The 26,908-nt window shown below is 27.8% G+C and overlaps 2 protein-coding genes across 4 annotated transcripts; both read left to right on the plus strand.

Moving 5' to 3' along the window:
- On the plus strand, positions 1 to 10,666 carry LOC145181459 (mitochondrial adenyl nucleotide antiporter SLC25A24-B-like). Of its 2 annotated transcripts, XM_090100309.1 has the most exons (11): positions 1 to 447; positions 4,195 to 4,321; positions 5,240 to 5,327; positions 5,810 to 5,924; positions 7,762 to 7,870; positions 8,073 to 8,122; positions 8,269 to 8,418; positions 8,513 to 8,620; positions 8,773 to 8,940; positions 9,175 to 9,322; positions 10,032 to 10,666. In XM_090100309.1, the coding sequence occupies exons 1-11, from the start codon at positions 268 to 270 to the stop codon at positions 10,217 to 10,219; spliced, it is 1,431 nt and encodes a 476-aa protein (XP_089956435.1). In that variant the 5' UTR covers positions 1 to 267; the 3' UTR covers positions 10,220 to 10,666. The 2 variants fall into 2 exon arrangements, with proteins under 2 accessions (XP_089956435.1, XP_089956436.1); XM_090100310.1 differs by lacking the exons at positions 1 to 447; positions 4,195 to 4,321; positions 5,240 to 5,327; positions 5,810 to 5,924 and adding an exon at positions 7,209 to 7,330.
- Positions 10,667 to 13,424: 2,758 nt separating this feature from the next.
- LOC145181974 (bromodomain-containing protein 3-like) lies at positions 13,425 to 26,908 on the plus strand. Of its 2 annotated transcripts, XM_080057189.2 has the most exons (18): positions 13,425 to 14,516; positions 17,368 to 17,514; positions 17,721 to 17,907; positions 18,008 to 18,180; positions 18,304 to 18,474; positions 20,555 to 20,590; positions 20,779 to 20,970; positions 21,126 to 21,805; positions 21,934 to 22,043; positions 23,394 to 23,638; positions 23,746 to 23,800; positions 23,890 to 24,021; positions 24,122 to 24,165; positions 24,262 to 24,322; positions 25,291 to 25,659; positions 25,752 to 25,921; positions 26,005 to 26,211; positions 26,325 to 26,908. In XM_080057189.2, the coding sequence occupies exons 1-18, from the start codon at positions 14,373 to 14,375 to the stop codon at positions 26,388 to 26,390; spliced, it is 3,189 nt and encodes a 1,062-aa protein (XP_079913315.2). In that variant the 5' UTR covers positions 13,425 to 14,372; the 3' UTR covers positions 26,391 to 26,908. The 2 variants fall into 2 exon arrangements, with proteins under 2 accessions (XP_079913315.2, XP_079913316.2); XM_080057190.2 differs by lacking the exon at positions 20,555 to 20,590.

Below are 26,908 nucleotides of genomic sequence, written 5' to 3' on the forward strand. Positions count from 1 at the left end.
ACCAACAACTCCAGGAACATCTATACCCACATCTTAAAAAAAAACACTTGCTATTAAAGAAAGAAAAACGTTGATAATTACTTTTATTAAAGAATCTACAAAAATTTCCCATTTTTAGTGCTATGGTCATTACCTATAAATTAGTAACATTTTAAAATATTTATTTGAGAGCAGATAAAATTAGAAAAAGGAAAAGCAATTGACGCTTAAAACCATTTCAAAAGTCCGCTGATTTAAGACAAATTGTACTGGTGTATCAATAGCAAAATGGCAGTCTCTGTAGATAAATTTGCAGAAAAAATAAACGAAATTTATAATATAGATAAAAAAGAAGTTTCTGAACTATTCCGTACACTTGATGTAAATGGAGATGGCTGTATTGATGTTCATGAGCTATCTAAAGGTCTGAAAAAACTTGGTGTTCTTCATCTTCCAGACCAAGCTCAGGTATTTAGAAATTAAAACGCATGTAACTTGTTTAGGTAGCTACTATAAAAATCAACAACAGAAAAAGAGATAATAGAAATTATTTTTCGTATAAATCTTGCTGTTTGTTTATTTGAGAATCTTTTTAGGCAAGTTTAAGTTGACAATTAAACCTGCATAAAAAAAAAATACATATGGCTATGCATTTTGTGCATGATCAAAATATACTTTTTAAGCCTCGTTTATTAATCAAATACTATAACTTAACAACAAAAAGTCAAAATTGAAACCTACTTCAAAAACTAGCATTTTAACTATACTGTAGCATTTTTTCAATATTCTAAAGCTAAAAACTCTTAAATTTTTTTTTTTTTTTTTTTTTTAGCAAAAAGTTTTAAGTACCTTTAAAAATAATAAGAACATAAAATGCATACAAGAGTAACAGTAAGCTTATTTAAAACTTTGTAAAACCATTCTATACTTTACACTCTAATTGATATTACAGAAAATATAAAAGAAGCTTTTGATATAGAAAAAAAGAAGAAAAGAGAAACTTAAATCCAAGGTTTCAAAAAGCTTTTGATAACAAGCCTTAACATTTTTCTTCAAAAACTTTTATTAATTAGTTTATTTTTGTTTACTTGTCTAGAGCCAACATCATGATCTCTCCCCAACTCTTTTTCTACTACTCTAATAATAGGACAAAGTGTTAGCATTACAACCATTTACTTATAACAGCTTAAATATTATACTAAAACATAGAATTAGTTCCATTATATACCAGTGTATCCTTTTTTGGACGCCCTCCCAAACTCTATAAAAATAGGTTTTATACTTAATTCAAATAGTCTTTTTCTAAAGTTACTTTTTAATTTTTACCTTAATTGCTATAGTAAACTTTATTCTGATGTTCTTTCTTCAATTTTTTCTCTTTACCCTAATTTATTTAACTTTTGCTTGGTAAATGCCACTCTTTTAAAAGTCTAGTTTATGTGAACTTCTTTAAAAGTTATGAACTTTAAGTTTTTTTTAAACTATGTGATTCATTTGTTTTTGATGTTGTATTGTAAATTTTTATGTTAACCAAACAAATTTCCCATGCTTAAAGTTAGAATGACTGCATATTTTATTAATAAATTAAAAAAGGCTATAGGCTTGAACTTCTAGGTGATAAAAATATCCTAATACAAAAATGTTATGTTATATAAAATAAAACAAAAGATTGCTTTTTACCTACAAAGTTTTCTTATCCAAAGAAAATTATAGAAAATCTTATCCAAAGGTGGGAATCAAATTTTTCTAATCTAGAAAGATTGCTTTTCAATCTAGAAAGATTATTTCTCCTATCAAAACATTTCAATGTTAAAAAAGTTCAAAGCGAATTTTGATAATATCTTTCAGCAATCTTGAGTTTAATTTTGGCTAACACCAAGAACGGAGAAATTTGCATAATTTATTGTATAAAATATCTATGATAATGCTGTAGATCAAAAAAAATTTTAGGTGAAATTTGTTTTCTATTTTAAAAACTGTGAGTGATTATAAATCTAAACTTTTTTTGATTATCTATTGTGGATGTCTATTTATCAACAGCATTACTTTTTTGATTTCTTTTAAATTTACCAATTTGAAAGAATGTCTATTGATGGTGAGAAAATTTAAAAGTCAAAGCATTGTATTTCATTGTAACCCAATACCTCCTCATCCTCTGTCCTCCCTATGATAAAGTATCTAAGGATACTTAAAACTTTTAGCATGTTGGCATCTTGTATTTTATGCCTGAGAAATCTTTTCACAAGGTCTAATTTTAAAATAAACATGTTAAAACACCTTTAAACAAATCAAAATTTTTGAAAATGATCATCAGCATCATTATGAATTACTTCTTTCTAAAAGAAATTTTTTATTTTTCATTTGATTAAAATTTAAGAACATATTTATATTTAAGAATTTATGTCAACAGTTGTGTTTTTGTAAAATATTTGTATAAATATTTGAGGCACTATTGCTTACTATTTCAAATAGTTATACTATATAATTCAACTGATATAAAGTTTTTTTTTTTATTTTAAAATTTCTTTTGATTTTAAAAAGTGAACGGTAGAGTTTTACTAAGAGACTTGAGTTTTAAAAATCAATAATTTTTTATGTTTTAAAGAATTTTATTTTAAATCCTTTCTTAAAACATCAAATAATATTAATTAGTTCAGAATCACACAAAATGATATGAAATATTTTTGGTGGTTTTTTAGAGACCTTTTTGTAGCTGTTTTAAGTTTGGGGTTGCTGATTTCAGAAATGGCGTCAGTTTTTGCCTATTTCACAAAATTTTGGTTCTATAGATGGGTCTACTCCAGATATAATTTTGCAAAATCTAAATAAAAACATTATCTGATTTTCATTGTGAAATCTATTTAATACAGTTAACTATTATTCTCTATTGTGAAAATAAAAAAGAGTTAGTTTCAATTTAAGTACGTGTAAGTAATCATAAATGAATGTGGAGTCATTCCCATGTAATATTATTAACAATGATCATAATGAATGGCAGCTGTTTAAAGATAGTTCAATGAAGAGCCTAAAGTGTTTTTAATTCCATAATGAAAATTAATTTGTTGCAATTTCTACTGGTCATTCTGTGCAACACAAAGAGAAATATGAACACAAAAAGAATGCTATTTTTACTCAGATATGATAAATGTAAGGGGTCATTTGTATGGATCTTAAAATGATTAACTTTTTACTTGATTAGAGGATATACAAAATATATGCCTCCTGTGTTTATAGGATAGCTAAGCTAAGGATAAATATTTGGAACAGGAAGTTTGGCCAGTCAGTGTAAGGCTGGTTTATTTATTTATTTTTTTTAATTAAAAAAAAAAAAGAAAAAGAAGAGTAGAGCAATAATCAGTAAAGGGAGAAAAAAATCATTTTTCTTCCCATTCATACCAAGTTAGGCTTAATGAAGCAATTTCTTTAAGCTTTTAACATGAAGAGTGATTGTTTCAAGTATATTAGTTCTGTATTTCTTGGTTTGAATTATAACAAAAAAAAAAGGTGTTTTTGATGTACCAAAAATGAGAAAGTTTATGAATAACTCACAAATCACAAACTCAATGTCTGACATAGAAAGAAGAGCATAAAAATATTTTATGGATGTTGTGAAAAATGTTTTGGAGAATTAAAAATAAGAAAATTGCAAATATGTTGTAGAATCCTTGCTTAAGAGTTATCACCAATAAAGTTGCAGCACAAGCAAAAAGGTTCCATTCTTTAACAGTCACTTTGATGAATTCCCTGCTAATTTTTGTGATGTGAGTGATGAATGATGTGAATGCTTTTATCAAGACATTAAGGTTATAGAGGAGAGGTATAAAGGCCAATAGGACATACATATGCTTGCAGATAACTGTTGGGTATTCAAAAAGGTATTCCCAACATAAAATACATATATTCCTGCTAGTTATTTGTTAATTGTTACTCTTTTTTTTTTAAACTTTATTATGTTATACTTCCTAGTTTCAGATTTGTTTGTAATTAGCTTTGAGGACTATGGTTAAATTATCTTGACTATGCAATGTGTTTAAACTTCATATCATAAATAGGGGTATACTGCAGAATAAATGTTTGATGTGATAGGTAAAAAAGGTTGCAACCCATATAATTACCTAAAACAACTCTCAAATAAAAGAAAGCAAAAATTGTATTGACCTGTGTTATCTGTATGCTTTATATGTATGTTATATTTATTAATTATTGCATATTTAGAAAATAATTGACAGTGGTGATGTTTCAAAAGATAATCAGTTGTCACTTGAAGAGTTCTTGAATTACTATGAAGAGCATGAGCATAAATTGTGGTTGATCTTCAAAAGCATTGATACCAATAATTCTGGTAAAAAAAGTTGTTCTAAGTTTGACCATTTACAGCTGATGTTCTTTTTTTGCTTTAAGTTTATAGAAAATTTTCAGTAAATACAGTAATTACAACAATCACTGAGGGAGAGTTTACTATGGCTACAATTTATAATAATCGCGTTAGTAGTAATAGTAAACACTGTTATTAAGTGTATTAAATTGTTGCACTGCTATAATCATTACAATTACTACAATATCTCTGCAGCTAATCTTTGCAGTTATTATAAATGGGGTACTGATTATTGTAAGGATCACATCATTATAAACTATTGAAAAGGTTCTAGTAGCTTCCCACATGGTAATAAGATTTGAGATTATAAAATATGATGTTAAATTGCATAAACTATTCGAAAATTCAAGTTGTAAATTAGAACCCCTTCATCAAACAAATGAAATTTCTACTAGCATTTATAAGTTACTTTTTAAATTTAAATTGAACTCAAATATTTTTTTTACTGTAAAGAAACTGTATTGCAGTAATTGTGGATGTTTTTTTTCAAGCATATAATAATCAAACATGTTTATTTTCTTTTGTATTCTTTACTAGATAAAAAAATTGTTTTAGCTCGTATTCTTATTGAGATTATGAAGCTGATTTTGGTTTGTATTCTTAGAGAGATATTGAAGTTATTGAGTTTTTATTCTTACTGATAATAATCTTTTTTATTTTGTATTCTTAGAGAAATAACGATTTATATTAGTTTAGTTTAATTTTAAGTTGAAAATATGTTAAAAACTAAAATAAATAAATTCTCTGTGCAAGTTTGTTATTTAAAAAATTATGTCTATGATATTCTGGCTTTATAAAGTTTTTTTTTCTGTTTCTATCAGTTGACAAATTTAGTGATTTTTCATTGTTAAATAATGTTATGAGTTATATTTCTCTTTCATAAAGGTACTGTTTCACGTGATGAGCTGGAAAGCACTCTTCGTAATCTAGGTTTAAATGTACAAACTGAACAAGTAAATATACTCTTTAACAAGTAAGTAAAATGCAAAATAGTCTCTTCAAGAAAAAATTATTCTTCACTTTCTCTTCGTTTACATTATTAAACTTTAAAAACGCTTTTAAGCAAATGTATATCAGGGTTTAAGATAGCAAATCAAACCTCTAAAAACAAAATGAAGAAGTCTTTAGTTCCAATAAATTTTCAAACCAATAAATGTATAAAACTTCTGATTTTAAGTGTCTAAACAACGCAAAATTTAAAATAGAATACCCTGTGTAATTGTTGTTTGAATCCTGAGTCTATGAACTCAACATTTGATTAGTACTACTATGATGTTCTGATTAGTGCTACTATGATGTTTCTTTCACGATTAGTTTAATAAAAGATGCTAATTGTGAATTATGAAGTTAAATATATATAATGTATGTTTATGAAGTTGAATTGTAATCAAGTATTTGCAAATGTTCAAATTTGAAGATTGTTTGCAATTAGCTTTACTTTATTTTTGTTTTTAGAATGGATACTAATGGTTCTTTGCAAATTGATTGGAACGAATGGAAGAAATTTCATTTGTTAAATCCAAATGCAAAAGACATAAAAGATATGGTCAAGTTCTGGAGGCACTCCGGTGTAAGTTCCATGAAATTGAAATGCTTAAGAATTATGCATATAACTAGTATAGTATGTAAAATTCTCTCAAGAAAACCAGAAATGAGAAGTTATGTGACACTTTGTTAATTTCATACTTAAATTAGAACTCTAAATATGAATTTAAAAAAGGATTTTAACAACTACTTATTACCATTTGTAGAATTCAAAATTTTTTTTAGTGAAGTGAGCATGATATGCTTTCCTTAGTCTTTTATTAACAGAGTTTAAGTTTGTACTTAGAGTTTTTACTGTTAACATTTGATATTAGAAAGAAAAAAGACCAATTTTTTTATTTTAGTGTTTAACTTTTTGAATACTTCAAAGTGTTGTTAACTTGCATTCCACAAATTTTGTCAGAAGTAGTTACTCTGCATAGTTGTTTTTTTTTTTTTTGTTGCTTACTAGTTTTATTCAGATGTGTGCAATGCAAAATCTGTTGTTTTTAATCCCAAGACTAAATAGTTTACACTTAGTATTAAATACAGTTAGTAGTACATATCTAAGTCATCTTTTATTTGAAATAAATACAATTAATAGAACAAATCTTGGTCATCTTTTATTTGAAATAAATACAATTAATAGAACAAATCTTGGTCATCTTTTATTTGAAATAAATACAATTAATAGTACAAATCTTGGTCATCTTTTATTTGAAATAAATACAATTAATAGAACAAATCTTGGTCATCTTTTATTTGAAATAAATACAATTAATAGAACAAATCTCAGTCATCTTTTATTTAAACTAAATACGGTTAATATTACAAATCTCAGTCATAAAATTTGGGCTATCCTCTGATTGCAATTTTTTTAGCTTTGAATTAAAGGATCTTTCATGGGTTCTTATGCATAATCTACAATTGTGTGTTGGTGCAGCTAACATTCTTCTTACCATAAAAATTTTCTTTGCTAAGAATAATATCTTTGGTAGGAATTTCACTAATTCTCCTTTGAGAAAGAAACTTGTTAAAAGAGTTAGTTTAGCTCTCCTTTTAGATTTAAAAAAAAATGAGTAAAGGCCCAATAAAAGTATGACCAATTTCTATATGCATAAAGGTTTTTTTAAGTTCTCTAATATTATTATAATTAACAACTGGTTTGATGTTGATATTTTGCTCTGTAAAAATCTTAATTTTATGATTGACAAGTTTCATTTATCATTTTTAGTGTTTAGTCATAAAAGTAAAATAATATACTGTTGTTTTTATAGGTACTATTATAAAAACAAATTTCTTCTAAATTCCAAATTGATACAAAATTTTTAGCAATTTAATAAAATGTTGATAGTTGTTACTTAGCTTTATGTTAGTACAGTGTGGTAGAAAAGATTATAGATGTAAAGATGTCTAATTTCAAGAACTTCCAAGTTGAAAAGGACTGATGTTGTAAGTAGTTGTATACAAGTGATTACACTATGTATGAATTATTATTATTATGAGTTATTTGTTTTGTGAGTTTAAAATCAGGAAAGTTTTTTGTTCAGTTGTTTAATTGTTCTTGTTTAAAAAGTTTGTTAACTGTTGGTTTTGTTCAGCTTGTTTTCATCACTTTAGCAGTTAAGTAGATGAGGTTACAGTCAGTGTTATGTATAATAAGAACTATCAGCATTCTATCGTCATTGTTTAAATTGTTCTTAATTTTCTATGGACAAGCAAAGAAAGAGAAAGATAATTGATGAAATATTGTGATTGTTGTTACATTTTTTTTCTACCGTAACTTTATAAAATACATCACTAATGACAATGTTTATGAACAGGTAAGATTTCTTTTGTTCTTTTTTTTCATCCTCTCCTTTCATAGTTGATACTTTTTTTAGTTCATTGATATGGGTGATGATATGCTTGTTCCTGTTGATTTTACTGAGGAGGAGAAGCGAGCAGGAATATGGTGGAAGCAGTTATTTGCTGGAGGTGTTGCTGGGGTTGGTAAGGCATTTTTAAACTGTTATTTAAATAAAAAGACCTGACAGTTAAAGATCACCTCTGATCTTGCTTATTGAATTTTCAGAGTTTATTGGGGCAGAGGGGTAAAGAATGTAAAGATTTAGAGTAGCATTGGCATTAAATATAAGAAGATGAATCCTCACCAAGAATATAGTTGTATTCTATGAAATTTCTACTACTTTAGTTTCACGAACTTTCACAGCTCCTCTAGACAGGCTAAAGGTTTTGTTACAGGTATGTGTTTTCTATGGTAGTAGGACTTATAGTAACCTTTATTTTGTTGATGATAACACATTTTTTATGAGAAGAGCACTTATTACTTTGACTCATTGATATGATTGTTTATCAAGTGTTTAATTAAATCTTTAAAATTTTTTTAGATTCAATCTGGAAATAAAAAGTGGTCCATTACACGGGGTTTTTCTAAAATGTACACAGAAGGAGGAATGAAGTCATTGTGGCGTGGTAATTTTGTGAATTGCGTGAAAATTGCTCCAGAATCTTCCATCAAGTTTTTTGCTTATGAGCGTGTAAGAAATTATTCTCAAACACTTAAAGTTAGTTATTCATTAGTTAAAAAAAAAATTCTTATATAGTATTTAAATTCCTGAAAAATAATTTTAGATTAAAAAGTTCTTTAAAACCGATAAAAATCAGCTCGGTGTTCAAGAGAGATTTATGGCTGGTTCATTGGCTGGTATATGCTCGCAGTTCTCAGTTTACCCAATGGAGGTAAAAAATTAAATTGTAAAAGCTTTATAAATCATTTATTAAACTTTTTTTATTCTTAAATGCAATCAGAAAAGACATTTTTGAGTTATGATGAAAAGGATTTTTTTTTAAGTTTGATTTTTCTATTTGAAATTTATTTTATTACTTCACAGGTAATGAAAACTAGATTAGCGATCGCTAAAACTGGACAATACCATGGTTTATTTGATTGCGCCAGACAAATCTTTCGTCAAAACGGTTTCAGAGGTTTTTACAAAGGACTTGTACCAGGCTTAATAGGAGTTGTACCTTACGCTGGCATTGACTTATGCGTTTATGAAGTAAGTATTGGTTAAAATAAGAATTTGATTAAATAAAAGGTTTAAATTGATTGATGGAATGACTACCTCGTTGATATTTATAAATAGCAGTCTAAACATCAAGAAAAAAAAACTGTATAAATCTAAATCAGACTTAAATTCATAAAATGAAAATCGTTGCATTATCTACAGCAACAACAAGATAGTTGTTTGAAATGTTAAAAGTTCACCTCATTCTATCTGTTTTTTTTTTAGACCTTAAAGGTTAACTGGTCCAACAAACATAAAAACGAAACAAACCCAGGTGTTGGTGTTATGCTTCTTTGTGGAGCTATTTCGTGCACTTGTGGCATGTGTGCAAGCTATCCATTGTCCCTTGTCCGTACAAAGCTACAAGCTCAATGTGAGTTTTGTTAAAAAATTTTTATACTCACGCGTTCTGAAAAGAAAATAAAAGACCTCAGCATTAAAAGTACTTAAGTCATTTTTAATATTTTATTAAAATTTTATTTTTTTGCACTCCATCAAATTTTAAATACAACCGACAACATTAACTAATGCAAGTTTCAACCAATTGCTAAATAATCTTCGTGTCAGTTAAAAATAGATTAGATCGAAAGAAATGTTTGCAATAAAACGACTACGTCATCATTGGTGTAGATCTAAGTTTAATACGAGAAAAGTTGTCAGTTGAAACTACAAAAGTTGGTTTAAATACCGGTGACCATACTCGGTTTTTCTCTAGTGAATAAATAACACAAAGAAATACATAAGGACTTCTAATTCTAAGGTCTTCAATTCTAATTTAGTATTCCTTAACTTAATTAGGCATTTGCTAGGTTAGTTTAGCATTTCTTAATTCTTTTTTGGCATTTAATAATATAATGTGTTGTTTTTTAATTTTACCTGCATTATAATTTGTTTAAAGCTTGTTTGATTGTATTGTAAATGAAGTTTATACAATCAATGAGTTTGGTGCGTAGTAATGATGATATTACATAAAGATGCCGCATAATGAAGATGTTGCATGCTACAGTTAACTTAAAATGCTATTATTGAACAAAAGAACATAATTTTGTTGTTTATATTAATATAAAAGTTTTATTTTTTAGCTAACGACCCGAATTTTGAAGGCCATCGTGCAAAAGGTACAATGGATATGATTAGATTAATCGTCAGAGAAAACGGGGTGACTGGGTTGTATCGCGGTATTTTTCCTAATTTCTTAAAGGTTGCTCCTGCTGTAAGCGTTAGTTATGTGGTATATGAATCGACTAAAAGAGCGCTTGGTATGACGTAATTAGCCCTTATTAAGTTCATGCTTTTTATTTCCATAAAGGCTTTTTCATCGGATATTACGGCGACATAATGTTCAAAATGACCATAGAAGAAAAAATTAATCGTTTAGACATTTTGTTATCCTTTTAAGTTTCTGAATATCCTTTTCGCTGGCAATATGCTCTCAGAAGACGTTCGTCAACGAGATTTTTTACACTTGCAATAAGAAGCGTTTTTAGAATGAACTTATAAACACAAGTTTACTTGGCACTTGTTTTGTTAAATTTGTCTGATAATTTGCGAACTTTTAATGATTTTAAAGTTTGCGCTGGAAGTTGGTATATATGACGTTAATATATTTTTTATTTTTAGAATTTTTTGGAATTGTATAATTGTGTGTAGTTTGAGTCATTTATAGTTTCGTAAATAAATAGCACAGTTTGCTCGGAAGTGCTTTTGATACCATAAATCTTAATATTTTGTTAAACAGAAGGAAATGATTTACTCTACCCAACAATTTGATGCTTATTTTTTAAAACTTTTTAAGAGAAATTTATGAGTTTATTGCCTCAGGAATTTAATGTAAATTTACTTAATTTCAATAGTAACAACTAAGGCAAAGTCATTATGATTATAAATCTTTTTTTAAAGCAGACAAAAAATCTGATTTTCAAGAAACTATTCTCTAAGTCCAATTATACAAAAAAATATAATTTTTTGTTTTTCTAAGGCCATTTTTTGTATCTTGCTCAAAAAAAATTTTCAGTTTTTTTTTTTTTTAAAGACTTGATGAGATTTTTGAATGAAGAGAAATCGGATTAAGTGGGAGTAGGGATTTAAACTTTCCAGAAAAATCGAGTTTTCACAAAAAATAGAAAGATTCTTTAGATTATCAAAAGCATATTTTAAATTTATTGCCGTTTAGGCCAGACAAAATTCGATTTTTGTTACTAAAGAGGGTAACTACGGTAACTACGATATAGCAATTAATAGAAAATAATTTACATTTTCATACAAACAAAACAGCTTTTTTAATTTTTTTTTTTGTAACGCTTCCGCTCTTCCATACCTTTTGAATGTTGGCACTTGAAGTGACAAGTGTCAAATTTCAAAACCTTTGGATGTACATAAAACACCCATATATAGATAAATAGAAAGTGGAGAAATTTTTAACAAATTTCCATTATAAAAAGCGTTTATCATTACAATCAGTGTAGATGAGTAGCAGAAAGTTAGGTTCCAAAAAAAACAAAACAAAAATGCTATACAGTTGTATGGAAGGGGGTACTAAACGGCCAATTTACCCCCCAAAAAAAAAAAAAAAAAATTAAATTTTGATTTAAAAATTAAACAAATATACTTATTACTACATTTAAAACAGCTTTCACAAAAAAATATTTTTTTTAAAAAAAAAAGCCTATGTTGTTCATTATTTACATAATTTACAACATAATTTACATAATTAACACCTCTGAATTGTCTCTTTGATCTAAATACTGTTGTTTCCCAGATTTGAAATAAGAAAAAAGAAGCATCAGATGAATAAAGTGGATTGAAAAATATTATTACGACTTAAATATATGGGAAATGGCAAAATAAAAGAATACTTTCTAGAAAATCTGATAATTTTATTACTAAAATATAACACTCCAAAACCTAACAGAACTTTAAAACTCAAGTTCTACTGACTGATCTCCCCAACTTTTTCTTCTAGCTTCCTTTTTAACACAATCTATCAACAAAGCCTAGATAACTTTGGAATGGAATCCAAAGGAACTGAATATTTCATGGAGTTCTAAAACTTTGACAATTTTGGAAATAGGGATTACTGATTGATAACTTTTCTGTGTGTCTTCCCTGGGTTTTGAATTCGCTTAACTAATATTATGGAAGGTTCATTTACTAATTAACAGGAGTAGGCTTTCCATGAATTATATAAATCAGAAAACAATTTTTAAATGATGAATTATATCAGATTTGCATCTATAATTTACAATACATTTTAATTTCATACTTGAAAGTCTCATTTCAGCACTTGAAAATAAAAAAAAGTAATAGTAACTAAGCATTTCAAAATGCTAGAGATGCAACTAGGAATTACATTAAGTTAGATAATAAGTTTCCAATTTATTTGCTAACTTGCTTCACAATAAGAGCACAAAATTATAATTATAACTTACAGAATTTTTTTTTTTTTTTTTATCAACCTCTTCTGCGAAAAAAACTTTATTAAAGTTTCTTGTTGCATACCTACAATACCCTTAACAAATTTACTTGCAAAAAATTAGCTAATGATATGTGGAGACCAACCCTAGTAACTTTATTTCTTTTAACAAAAAAAAATCTGTACACTTTGCTCAGACTCGTTATCATTAAACAAGGAGCAAATAATCAAAAAATACATTTATAAATTTGCTTAATACTTTATATAATATCATTATATTTCTTTAAAATTTACAAATTAAAGTTTTTCACAGTGTTATAATATACATCAACTGAAATAATTAACTGTATAAATTGTGAAAAACAAAAAAAATCTATACATATTCATAGTTATTAAAAAATATTTTTAACCATTTGTTATCTTTATCAAGCCAGTAGAATTATTCCTTACTGTAAAGTATATGTAGGGTATTTTATACAGACCATTTTATATTCCTTCGTATACTTACCACTAATAATTCAAAAATATACCAAAAGCTTCAAAATAGAATCATTTGTAACTATTTTATGAGTAACAAAGAAAAACACAACAGATAGTGATGAATTAATGCTTTCAAGTTTAAGTTGACAAATTAAAGCAATATAAAATCAAGTTCAATAATTGGCTCAAGTATTATAATTTTCCAGTGAGTTTCATTGCTATAAAAGTTTAGCCTTTCGCATAAACCAACTCTTTTATATACAAACTCTTGTATTTATAATAATTCCTTTAAATAAACTGGTTAAAGTTAACTTATTGTAGTTTACATCTTGTACGTTGATAATACGCATTTATTCCGGGTTATACGCCGTTCAGCTTGTCTTTTTAGGCTCATTAACCTCTTTTGCGAAATAAAACTCGTTTTGATATATTTTTTTCGTTTATATTGACGGAGGAGTTTTTTTTTTACTTTTAGAGCGTTAGCTCATTCATTCAATTACACGTTTGTAGATTTGATGATCTCATTACATCACGAGTTTTTTTCCCTTTGCGGGGGTTTCGTATTCGTATTCATATAAACAACTTACTTCGCTTGATCCTCAAAATGGAGGGCGACGAAGAAATGATAAATAACGCTTTAATATCTATTGCAATCCGTCGCATTGGATTAATGTCCAGTCGAAAGACGTTTGCGGCGGATGCAACTGCTCTGCTAGAATGGTATTTTTGTGTTATTTCTCGCCATACAAATTTCTGATATTTACCCAATTCATAAATAAAATAGGTAGACTTAAACGGCCATTTTTTTAAATGTTGGCAGAAGTTTTTTTTTTGATTCTTTTAAATGGTAATCTTCGTGTCATTGAAAAGAAAGACTAAATTTAATGACTAAAATTTCTTATATCAATCACTAACTTATTTTAGAATTAATTGCAAGGTTAACTGAAGCTGTATGTGATTTATAAACTTGTTTATACTTGACAAAATAAATGGAAGAAAGGCGCCTTTTCCAGTTTTTGTTTGCATTTCATATAAGATAATTGTTGCTAAAAAAACCGTCAAAAAATGTGCTACTATAAATAAAGAGTAAACGCATATATACATACATGTGTATGTATAGATATGTATGTAAAACTTTAAAAAATGATATTGTTGTAGATTTTCTGTTCTATTTTAAAATGTACGGACTCTGTTAGTTTTTGCTACCACTCCTATGAACACAACAAGCTCGTTTAGTTATGTAAAATATTAAGACCAGTTAGTTTTTTATTACTTCCTAAATTTTAATCTTTAATGTTCTGCTGAGAACAGTGTTTTAGCGAGTCAGTAAAATTACATATGCTGGTATATTCGGGTCTGGATATCTAATTTCTACGATGTTTTATTCAAAGATTTGAGAATGGCGCTTTGAATTTATTTAAATATTTTATTTTTACAAAAGGAATTTCTTTTCTCCCTTATAGTCAGAAAATAATAAAACCAGTTGCCAATAAGGATTGTGTTATGTTAATTGAGTTGTTTAAAAACGAGTATGCCGCCAAAAAGGGCCCAGAAGAAAGGTCGGACTACCAATCAGCTCCAATTTTTATTAAAGACTGTAATGAGACAGATACAAAGACATCAATTTGCTTGGCCTTTTGCAAAGCCAGTGGATGCTGTAAAACTTAAAATTCCGGTAAGAATTGTTTTAATTTCAAAAATTTAATAATTCTTAAACTCCCATGGGTATTCTTAGAGGTAAATATTGTTATGTAGTTTACAGGCAAACTCATTAATTTAAACAATATACAGCTATATTACAAGTTACTTTTTTATAGAATGAATATAGACTCTAACACTATAAAAGTTAATAAATTAACAGTGTTTGTAAATGTAGTTGGTAAATGTTGTATAATATTTAATATATTCCAAAGATATCTTTAACCAAGATTAACTTTTGATACATACTGTTGAACGATCTTAATAGAGTGTAGTATACATTAAAATAGTCTCCATACTAAGTTTAGAAAACTCTGAAATAGTAAAAAAAAACTTAATGTTGATTATTTAATGTTAATTACTTAGTTTAGCGTTAGTTACCTTGTCTAATGTTACTTTATTTTATCTAATTAATTAGTCTAGTGTTAATTACTTAGGTAATTACTTAGTCTTTTTTTTTTTAAGTATGAAGTTATTGAAAATAAATTTTTATTAGAAATTGTTCTACACGCTCAAAACCAGTTATAAAAATGTTTTTTTCAAAGAACCCCTTTAAACAAAGCCTTTTATCCTAGACCCTTTAATATCTTAAGTTTTGAAAGTAGCTCTTGTTAAAAAACATACTTTATACAGGCATTTCTAGATTTTTATAGGGCACATTGGTTTTCAACAATTGCAATGTAAAGTGAAGCTTAAATATCATTAATGTTACTGGTAACCCTCAGGAATCTGTTTATTTTAGCAACCCTTTAGGAAGGATTGTAATTTTAAAAAAATAGGTTTTTTTATAATATCAAAATAATCATTATCATCACAAAAAATTAGGTTGTTTATTAACAAAGGAAGTTTATTATAATAACTAGAAAATTGAGTCTGGGTGAAGGTTTTTTTTTGTTTTTAAAAAGATTATAAGAAATATATTAGATATAATCAGATGGAATTTTTTTAGCCAGATAAACTTCTAATTTGGTTGGACTAATAATCAATGCTTTTTTTCTAGTCCTGATCTATACTTCACAGTGTTTTAAAAAAATATTGGTAATATTTCAACTTGTTAGTCTGATTTTTAATGAACCCATTTCTTAGAAATTCTTAATGCTGGTAATGTTAAAATGTATTAAAAAAATATATGTATAAAATGCAAATGTATTAAAAGGGGGAATTTATCCAAAATGACTTAATACATTGCCACAGTGCCTAGCCTTACAAATTAGAATCAAAGATTTGAGTTCTGATGCTTCACTTACAAACATAAACACATATACATACATACTGGGTGCACTATATACATATTAGTTTATTATAAAACATACTTTTAACGTATAAAACTGAACAATTTCTTCCAGGAATTGGATACCTTGAAAATTGCTTTTCTGCAGACCTGTTTCCTAACACCCTTAATATTTAAGCCAGACATTTTTAAGACAACAAAATCAGTGCATTTTGTTTCAGTAGACATTTAGTTAGATTTTAAATATCAAAACAAAGATTTGATCTTATTGAAAATGCATCATTAAAGCACTTAAAAACAAGAAGATTTGTAAAGTAATGAAAAATGTAATCTGTGTATAATTGTTTGCTAATTATTTACATTTAGCAAAAAATTTCACATAGAATAAGTTATACTATATATAAAGTTATTTGCTAAAGGTAAATAATTAGCAAATAACACCCTGGGTTAATATATATGATGCACCTTATATATATAGCTTTGATTAATTTTAAGTGTATATGTCTGTGGACTTTACTAAAATGTAAGGTTGCAATTCCTACACTTAGTAAAACATTAATAACCTAACATTAGACATTACAGTTATTTTCTGGTGCACCAGCCAAACCTGAGCATCACATTTTTTAGCACTGCAACAATGGCTAGAATTAAAAATTATTTTTTTCAATTTAGAAAATTTATGTCAGATTTATTGGTTATTTCATGATTAAAACCTAACGGTTTAAAATTCAATGCCTTATAAAAACTTAATATACATTTGAGAGATTTGTAGTGTGGCATTAAAACCAAATATTCAAAATGTTATTTTAAATTTTACACACAAATTTAAATGTATATATTTAACTTAACATTTTAAATACAACAAGAAGCTACAGTAGGTTTGGTTTTGTTTCTAGTAATCCATTAGCAAGCTTTGCTTCAAAAGTAAAAATATGTTGCAATCAAAGCGGAGGATATTTTCTAAGTGAAGGCAGTAAATGCTGGTTCTGCTGTCTAAAATAAATTTGAATTGGTAACCTTCTAGATGACTTTGACTTTAAGGAAAAAACTTCTTTTTTAAACCAATTTTTTAAAAAAATAAAGGTATTATGTCATATGCAACATGCTTCTATGATTAGCGTGGTGTGAGCTAAGTTATATACCGTGGTGTGACCTAACAAAGTCTTATGCTCACACCACGGTATATAACTTAGCAAAAAAATGTAGAATTTTACCTTTTTTCTTCTATTATGAATGTTAATTATTATATCAAGTTAAAATTTTAAAAGGCGTAAAAAATAGAGGCAATCCTCATAAAGTGCTTGTCAAAAAATATTTCTAATCACTTTGCAATATTTCATGAAACACTCTCTGATATACTTATTCTCAATAACTTGGGTTAATTCAGTAGTATATAAATGTTATGATTATGAGTTGTTATGACTTTAAAAATTTGATTAAAACTGTAGTGCAAGTTAATGTCATAGTTGCTTTAATAACTATCACAATATAAGTTATGGTCAAGTTGTATTTCAGTCGAAGTTATGATTTTTTTTTTTAACATTTTACAACAGATGTTTTGATTTTTTACACATTTTTTTTTAATCATCGTTTTTAGGATTATTATGAAATCACAAAGAGACCCATGGATTTTGGAACTATTAAAAAGAAATTAGAGCATAATGACTATACTTGTGCTAAAGAATGTATTGAAGAATTTAAACTTGTCTTTAGTAACTGCTATGGCTATAATAAACCTGGAGAGGTTAGTCTTGCTTTGAAAGAATCAAGTATGTTGTTCTTGAATAAAACTTTATGTAAACCTGTTTGAAATTAAAAGTGTTTAATAATTAAATGAATAATCATAGTTGAGTCTCTGAATATATACACCTTTGTTTTTGTTTAAACAAAAACTGTTTTGCTATTGTCTTTTTTTTTTCTGAAGTTATTAGAACTTTGTTGTGTTTTTAGGATATTGTTATAATGGCAGAAGTTCTTGAAAAGTTTTTTGATGAAAAACTTTCTATGATGCCGCCTGAGGAATATGAAATAGTTAAAGGGTCAAAAACTGTTGTGAAAGCTGCAACATCCACAAGTGAATCTGGAGAACCAATTGCAAAAAAATCTAAGATTATTAAACCTCGCTCTATAGCAGCTGGTAATTATCTGTCCGTTTTATATTTACTTGAAATTTAAATTTTGTTTTTTAGTTTCTCAGACTTGTATTTCAATAAATACTTGAAATGTGAATTTTTTAGATACAACACAGCCATCTTTAATGTCACCTCTACCATCTGTATTACCTGCAGCAACTCTTTCTCTTCTTACTTCACCTTCATTAATTAAAACTGAAATTACTAGTCCCCTGTCAAATGTCACATCCACAGTACCATCTACACCAGTTTTGTTATCCCCCAAGGGTCACATATCTGTAAGTGGAAAAATTTTCCTATAAATTTTGTATGATTTTGGTTCAACATTATCACTTGTTTTTAAATTGGTAACTAAAAAATCTTTTTTTAAAAAGAATTTTTAATCTGTTTATTTTACTTAGGTCAAATCAGGTGTAAAGAGAAAAAAGGCAGATACAACCACTCCTGGTACAACAATGTTTTCATTGGACTCAACACCTCTAATGGCAGCAAAAATTCCTGCTAGGAGAGAGTCATCTAATAGAACCATTAAAAAACCAATCCGTGAACTTCCTGGTGAACAAGAAAATATTGTAAGTAAACTCTAGGGTCTTAAAGGTTTTAAATTTTTTTTGAAGAGGTTTCTTTTTCATGCTACCCTGACAGACTGCACTTAATACAGACTGAACGTTAAAACTGTCATTCCAATTTACTAAATAAATTCTTAATCAAAATAATGAAAAAAAAAATAAAGTTAACATTAAATGCTTTTTGTTGTATGATTTCTCTTTAAATGACTGTTTGTGATTTTTTACTTCTGGTTAAAAGAAGGATAAAAAAAATCTAACACCTTTTTTCATCAATTTTCATTTATTGGCATTAAAATAGTTATACTTGATCCTTTAAAAGTATCTTAATAATTAGGATATATTTTTGCTCTCCTGAAAACCTAAGACTTTCAAATTACCTTGGTATTTTATACAAGCATTGATATGTATTGTTAACAACATTCAAATTTCTTAAAAAGTGGTCTAATTTAGGGTTGCAGAATCATAATCTAAAGAGAAAATGTAACTTGTGATTTTATTAGTCATAGAACAGTAAACTTGGTGAAACTTTTCAAAGATTGTTTTTAAAATATGCAAAGCATGCAGCAAATTTTTATATTCTATTTATTATACTATTAATGTTTTCAATACTTCTTTCAGAGATATCGTACTACCTACAAGTGACAGTTAATAAATGAGCAGTATCAGTAGTAGTTGCAAAAATTTTATAGATTGCTCAGGAAGTGTATTTGCTTATATGATCTTTTAGGATATGACAAGTGAATAGGTTTTATATTAAATATGACAGTTGCTGAATCTGCCTCATTAGCCATACCTATCCAATAGTGAACATCATACATGCACACCATAAACCTTGGGACATTGATTTTAGTGTTTTCAGGATTATGTATTCTGATTAACAATTTAGCTAAACTTTTTATCCAACTCTTCATTGATGCACATTCAGTCTTGATCAATGACTTAGAAGCTGGTAAAAACTGATTAAAATTTGTTGCTATACTAAACTTGTTACTATTTTTGTTCATAAAAACTGGTTTTCCAAGAAAATTTTCATTTTTATTCTTGTAAGAACTAAGTACAAATTTAATTATGTAACTGATTTTTCTTATGAGTTCAGCAGACAACTCTTAAGAAAAGATTACAACATGCCCTATGATGCAAATAATATTGTTTCAGGATAGTATTCTTATGATGTAAGCAAATATTTTCATTCACGTTAAAAATAATAACATCAAATGTTCCATATTCATTCTGGTATCAGGTTGAAATAATTTGTAACTTACTATAAAAAACATCAAGAATGTATTGTGGCAGGTATAATTCTTGAAGTTTTGGAGAGACTTTTTTGGTACAATCTTTTTTCAGTATTGAAAGTTGCTGATATTTATGCACCTTCTGTAATAAGACTGATTCTGTATTAATGAATTTAACTAAGAATTCATCTCCTCTAACTTTGAAATTCATGAATGGTTGTAATAAAATTACTAATACCTAAATTTCTCTTCAAATTTTAGTTCATCCTTTATAATGAACAGGTAGCATTTTTTAAGAAATTTGAATGTTGCTTTTGAGAAAATAGTTTTTATGAAGTTTAAAATGGCTACCAGCAGCAAACTTTTGGGAAATTAAGCCAAACGCTTAGTTAGTCATAACTTGGTGATGGTATATATCAATGAAGTAAAACTTGGCATTTTTTTAATTCCTAATGTAAGTAACAAATATAAATTCAAAATCTTAGATGATAGGTGTCAAGACTAGCCAAGATTTATATAGAATGGACTTTCTGTTGTTTTAAATTGAGCTGTTAATATTATCATACTGTTACCAAAGCTGAAGAGCTTTAAAATTAAATAACAAAAAAAAAAAGCTTTTATTTTGTTATTTTACTTATTTACTTATTTATTACAAATTGTTATTTTACTTACATAAGAATTTTTTTTTTGCCTGAAATGTTCATGATAGTTTATGTTATACATTTTAACATTTACTGTAATATAAAAAATGTAAAAAAATATTTTATAAACTAGACTTTAAATATTTAAAAAAAAAAAAAAAAAAAAAAGAAGATTTTCAGAGAAGTAGAAAATTGATTAACTCCATATAGGTTGGCAAACGAAATCCGCAAGATCAATTGGCTGTAGTAAGTGCATCTGTGTAGTATATTTAATTGAAGTTTAAAAAGATAATAACTTTTAATGTTTTCTTTATGAATAATTCAACTTTAATGTGCATGCAATTAGAACAGTTAAAATAATTCTTTTTTGCTTGCTTTTATTCAAATATTTAATTTTTTGTTATTACACTAATATCTTTATAAAATTCTTTTAGCCTCCTCTTGGTAAAAAGAAATTCAAACTTACTGAACAGCTTAAGTATTGTAACATGTTAATCAAGGAAATGCACTCAAAAAAGCATGAATCTTATGCTTGGCCTTTTTATAAACCAGTACAGGCAGAGGCACTAGGACTTCATGATTATTTTGATATTATAAAAAAACCTATGGACCTTGGAACTGTCAAGGTAGGCCAAAAATTTTAATACTGCTTTGAATTTAAGAATTTTCTATGTTTTTTTTTGTTTTTAAGTAATATGAGCACACTAAATGTTTTACATCTCAATGGATTTGTTGAGCTTCATTGTTAAATTTCAAGTAATAAAATTTACTCTCTTGATAGTGTAAAATGGATTCTAGAGAATATTCTTCGCCCAATGAATTTGCTTCAGATGTCAGGCTAATATTTACAAACTGTTATAAATATAATCCTCCAGACCATGATGTTGTTAAAATGGCTCGTAAGCTCCAAGATATATTCGAGTATAAATATGCAAAAATGCCAGATGAACCAAGTTCACCAGTAGCGCTTTCTGCGTCTTCAACAACAAACATTAATAAACCTCGATCATCCAAATCCAAGTCTGATTCTGAAGAAGAATCAGATGAAAAGGAATCAAGTAATGATTCAGAGGACAGTGAAGCTGAACGTAAACATAAACTTTCTTTATTAGAAGCTCAGCTAATATCTGTTCATGAACAATTATCTAAGCTTACTAAAGATGAAAAAGAGCGTAAGACTGAGAAAACTTCCACAAAAAAACGCAAGGATAAATCAAAAGAACGAAAGCCATTAAAAGAAAAAACTAAGGATAAAAAAGATAAAAGTGAAATGAAATTAATTGATGGCATTAAAAACAAAAAGAAAGAAAAAAAACTTGACAAAAAGTCTTTAGTTACAGACTCTTCCTCACAGGATTCACCTTTAAAAACATCGAATAAAATTGAGAAAAAAAAAGACCCAAAAACAAAAACTTCCGCACCAAAGAAGAAATCCGCATCAGAAAGGTCAAAAAAGAGCAAGTATGTTGTAATATTTTTCTCCTTTTAATTTCATCAGTTCTCATTTTGTTATTTGAGTTGATGTCTTTTTCAAACAATTTTATAATAAAGCCAACATTACATATCAACTTTATTAAACATGAATGCAGAATTGCAGCAAAGAAAGGCGAGCTTCCTGAAGACAGTGAAGATGAAGAAATCCGAACTATGACTTATGATGAGAAGCGTCAACTAAGCCTTGATATCAATAAACTGCCAGGTAAATATATTAAAGTATTTACTAATATTATTTCATGACATCATTATACTACAGATATTGATACTGTATTACTTAAATATCAGTTACAGTGTTGGTCACAGAATTAATTTTACACTCTGTTCCAAGAGGGAAACAGCAAAAAATAATTGGTTGCATTAAAATTAGAATTACAAATTGTTGAATATAATGTTATTATTTGTTAATGAGTTTATGCTAAATGTTGTATAGACTTATGACCAAATAAACATAAACTGAAATACTCAATATACATATTAATCATCTTAGTTACTATTTTTTAATTGGACAGCTTTTCTGCCTTAATGTAGATTCCAAAAGGCAAAGTAATCTTTCAATTAAATCTTAACAGCACTGCAGCCCTACCATAATATTTCTTTCACCATGTTTTACATTTTCACTTTATATCTTGAATTCAATGGCATGTGATTTTCTCCATATGAGTGATGAATCTAAGTTAAATTTAAATTAATTGCTTCAAGAATATTCCAACAGAATGTTAATTCCTTCGCCCAATATTTACTAGAAAAATACATTCTTGCTCTAATATTTTTTCAGAAACTGTTGATTTGCATTGAGAAAAACATAAACTCAAATTTACCTCATGTATCCTCTTTCTAATCATTCTATTAGTCACCTCAACCTCAAAAATTTTCTTCACTTTATCCCTGACTTTTCCAAAAGTTGTAAACAGATTTTGTTGGACTCGTAATTGTTCAATCTTAGCATAGTCTTATACAAAATACTCTTTTGATGTTTTCTGCTGTTCTATTTGTTCCCATTTGTGCAGTTTTGATGTTTTCTGCTGTTCTATTTGTTCCCATTTGTGCAGTTTTATTATACTCTAGTTTTTTAGAGCAACTTGTGCTTTGTCTGCTCTTTTGTTCTGTTTTAGGTTCACTAAAAATTTGATTAGAACTGGTATTTTTAAATGAAAAAAACAATATGAATACTATGAAATTGTATATTAGATATGATTGTAATTAGATGTACAATTATGTAAACCATTACACAAAGAATTTTGCTAATGTAAAGCTCCTGTTAAATAAACAGTTGGCAAATATGTTTATCTTATGACAATAACCTGTAAGAGAAAGTGTAGTTCCGCCTTATGTTTTATGTGTAAATTTATTTTAGACAAGTTCATTATTATTATTATATAAGGTCAATATAATTGTTATTTGAATCAGAATGTTTAAATTTACATGAAACTAATGTTAATTATAAAAGCATCCAAGTTATGTGCATTTTTTAGGATTTGCACTGCATAAATTCCCTGATTACTTTATATTACCTATATACTTTATAAGTTAAATGACATAATTCTGTTTGTAGGAGATAAACTTGGTAAAGTTGTACATATTATTCAATCAAAAGAACCTAGTTTGAAAGGAAATAACCCTGACGAGATTGAAATAGATTTTGAAACACTTAAACCAGCAACTCTGCGTGAACTTGAGAAATATGTGAATTCTTGTGTTAAAAAAAAGAAAACCACTCCTATCAAAAAACCTAAATCTGCAGAAGACAGAGGAGCATTGCAAGCTAAAAAAAAAGAAGAGTTAGAAAAACGATTACAAGTATGTAGATAGATAATCACTTTTTAATAGAATCAATAAAAAAATTTCTGTTTTTCTAAGTAACAGTTTTAGATTTTAAAAAATTAAGTCAGCAAACAACCTTTCAGGATGTTAGCGGCAAGCTTCAAGCTGTTGCTCCAAAGAATAAATCTAAATCTAAAGGTGAGCATTTAATGTTGGTTGAATGTTATGATTTTGCTTTATTTGTTACATACACTTATCATGTATATTTCTTTTAAAATTAAACTTAGATATAGCCTCTACTGAGCCTAAAACATCACGTTTGTCAGAGAGCAGTACATCGAGTGGAAGTTCAAGCAGCTCAAGTTCAGGTTCTAGCAGTGGTTCTAGCTCTGACACAAGCTCTGATTCTGAAAAAGATGGTAAGCAATGTTTAATTGTCTTCATTATGTCATTTTGGTTTTTATGTGGAGTAGAAACTTTTTAATAGTATGGTTAGCTAAACTGTTTTTTGGTTTTAAGATGGAGAGAAGTTGAAAAAGTCACATCTAAAAAAACCTCAAGAAGTATGATTTTTTAAAAATATTATTCAAGTGTTTTATGATAGATTTTACGTTATGTTGTATTTTTGCTTGGGAATATTTGTTATTTCTATTCTTTAGCTAAAGCATAAAAGTATTGGTAACGTGATGGAAGACCTTAAAGTTGCTGAAAAGCCAGCTGGTAAGGTTTTACAAACGTTTGATATGCACATACTATCTTAAAAAATAGTCACGTTAATACTGTTTATTCCTTTTTTCAAAACAAAAAAGTGGCCTTATTTGATGAAAGCATACTATTTTGGGAAAATGAATCAAAAAGCAGTAAGCAAAGTAATAAACTGGTAAATAATTTAAGAAATAGTATAGAGATTGCTTTGTCCTAGCAAGGTAAAGCTAAAAAGATACTTCTCTTAAAAAGAATTTTTCTTGAAAAAAAAAATGAAATTAGGTCCTACCAAGGTTGCAAGTTGGCAATTTTAATTGAACTTATTTGGGCTTGGATGGATTGAAAATTGGACAAGATCCAATTAAAATCCATTATTAATCTAATTCAAAAACTGAATACCATTTGGAGAAGAGCTTCAGCTGTAATTTGTAACAATTTTGATAAATTGATGCAAAAGAAATGCAAACCTTGCAAAAAAGTACGTGGTGGAAATACTAGTTTTACTGTGTGTTGTTGCAGTGATAATTTTTTTTTATTATTATTATTGATTTGTTTTATTATTGCGTTCTATAACATTTTAAAATATTTTTTTTTTTTTTTAGTTTAGAGATTTAATGAAAGGTTTATAAAATCTTTCTTAAATGATAAATTCGGTTAATATCTTCTTTAGGTTTTATCTTTATGTACTTTAAATGAACGTTAAACAAAAATCCTAATTTTTTTTAAATCGCTGTAAACTACTACAATTTTCAATAAAATGCTACGCTCTGCTGTTGTGTAATTATAAAACTAATTTTTATTCTAAGAGTAAATTTACAATAAATCTTGCAAAATGTCATTAAATTTAAAAGTTCTTGAGCGCTTGATAAGTAATGCAGCACCTTAAAGCGCTTAGTAAGAAAGTATTCAAAACACAAGTATCGATTTATCCATTTAAACTTAAAATGCCTGAATCACTATCATTTTCATATTTTATTTATTAGCTGTTACATCGGTGCCTAAGACAAGTGCTGTTGCCACCAGTAATTCATTTGTTAATGCAGTACCAAGACCTGCTCTTCAACAAGCATTGTCTCAAAGCATTCCCAAACCTACAAGTGCAGTGAAACCTTTAGCAAAACCTGTCGCTAGTACACCTCTAGAACCGAAAAGTCCTACCACTAATCTTTCGCTAAGTGGATCTTTAAAAAATCAATTTCCTGATATATCTAAATTAACGACTAAAACTACTGTTTCTACTCCTACCAACTCTGTTCTTACTGCTCCCGTTGGTTCAAATGATTCTTCAAAAATATCTTTTGGAATTGTTGATGACAGTCTGCTTGCAAAAAGCATGCTGAAACCTAAGACTGGTAAGGAAATTGATCTTATCTGCCCATATATAGATTATAGAGTATCTGTTTATTTACTTTTAATTGCGTAAAAATGTTTTAAATTTTTTAAGAAATAATCAAGTCTCCTTCCGAAAACCAAAAAAATTGTGGCACTCTAAAACATGTTAGTTCATGGGGTACGCCTTCTAATTCTCTTAAGAGTACTACAAAGGTCGATCAAACCAATAAAGCTGCTAGTTTCGAGCAGTTTCAGAAGCTAGCGAAAGACAAAGAAGATAAGGTGAGATTGATTCAAATGGGAAAATAAAGATGTTCTCGAATTTGTCGTCTTTGTCTGGAATTCATTGATTAAATCATTTTTAGGAAAGAGCTGCTAAAATGGCCGAAGAACAATTGAAACGTCAAAAAGAACGCGAAGAAATGGATAGGCTACGTTTAATAGATGAAAAAAAGAGAGAGAAAGAAGAAGAGGAAGCTTTAGAACGTGCCAGAAAACAGCAAGAGGAGAATGACCAAAAAAAGAGAGAGTTAGAAAGAATGAAAGAACAAGAACAAAGGAAGAGACGAGCAGTATGAATTTCTTCATTTTTTTCCTTAATTATAGTAAATAGAGGGAGATTTACTTAGAGCTAGAGTTACTCTTAGTTTCTAAATTTCTTTACTCCTTTTTAATTCCCTTGTAGATGGCCGGCGCCATTGATATGACTTTGCAGAGCGACATCATGGGAGACTTTGAGGCAACATTATAAGTTTCTGATAGTTTCGATATGTATCCAAAAACGTGGGTTTTATCACTGTTTTCAAATGATCTTGTAGCAAATTTCGATATGTAAATAATATGCAGTCTGTTACGACGAAAACAAGTTTTACACCCTGTTCTCGCTTTCTTTGGCCTCGGATTTCTTGTTTTATTTTGGAAATTCTTGAAGTGCGTACTATTTAAAACACTTCCAAATCTATTGGTTTGAAAAAAAAAAAAAATCTTCTGGGTTTTTATTTTTATGGCGCTTCGATTCTTCAATTATGTCCTAAATAATTTTGATTCGACACATTGTCGAGCTTGCTCTTGATTTGCGTTTTTAAGTCAGATTTATGTGTGTAAAAGATATTGAGTATTACTTCGAAATCGCTTCGAATCAGAAAGGCAGGGGCATTTTTTTTGCTGTTGTTGGAATGAGGATTTCGTTTTAAAGTGTTTATTATAAAGGACATGTAAATGTCGTGTAGATAATTTTGAGCCGAGAAGTTTTTAGGGTAATAAAATTAA

This window comes from Hydra viridissima, unplaced genomic scaffold (assembly GCF_058129835.1).
Source record: "Hydra viridissima isolate aposymbiotic clone 2 unplaced genomic scaffold, HvirCarnegie_v1 scaffold_10, whole genome shotgun sequence".
NCBI lineage: Eukaryota > Metazoa > Cnidaria > Hydrozoa > Anthoathecata > Hydridae > Hydra > Hydra viridissima.

What these genes read in the sequence shown, in the direction of transcription:
- LOC145181459 (XM_090100309.1), top strand. Translation starts at nt 268, where the DNA reads ATGGCAGTCTCTGTAGATAAATTTGCAGAAAAAATAAACGAAATTTAT. An exon ending in GTAAATATACTCTTTAACAA is followed by an intron (nt 5,328 to 5,809) that starts GTAAGTAAAATG and finishes TTTTGTTTTTAG; the next exon opens with AATGGATACTAATGGTTCTT. An exon ending in TACAAAGCTACAAGCTCAAT is followed by an intron (nt 9,323 to 10,031) that starts GTGAGTTTTGTT and finishes TTTATTTTTTAG; the next exon opens with CTAACGACCCGAATTTTGAA.
- LOC145181974 (XM_080057189.2), top strand. Translation starts at nt 14,373, where the DNA reads ATGCCGCCAAAAAGGGCCCAGAAGAAAGGTCGGACTACCAATCAGCTC. An exon ending in CTCTGATTCTGAAAAAGATG is followed by an intron (nt 24,022 to 24,121) that starts GTAAGCAATGTT and finishes TTTGGTTTTAAG; the next exon opens with ATGGAGAGAAGTTGAAAAAG. An exon ending in AGTTGCTGAAAAGCCAGCTG is followed by an intron (nt 24,323 to 25,290) that starts GTAAGGTTTTAC and finishes TTTATTTATTAG; the next exon opens with CTGTTACATCGGTGCCTAAG.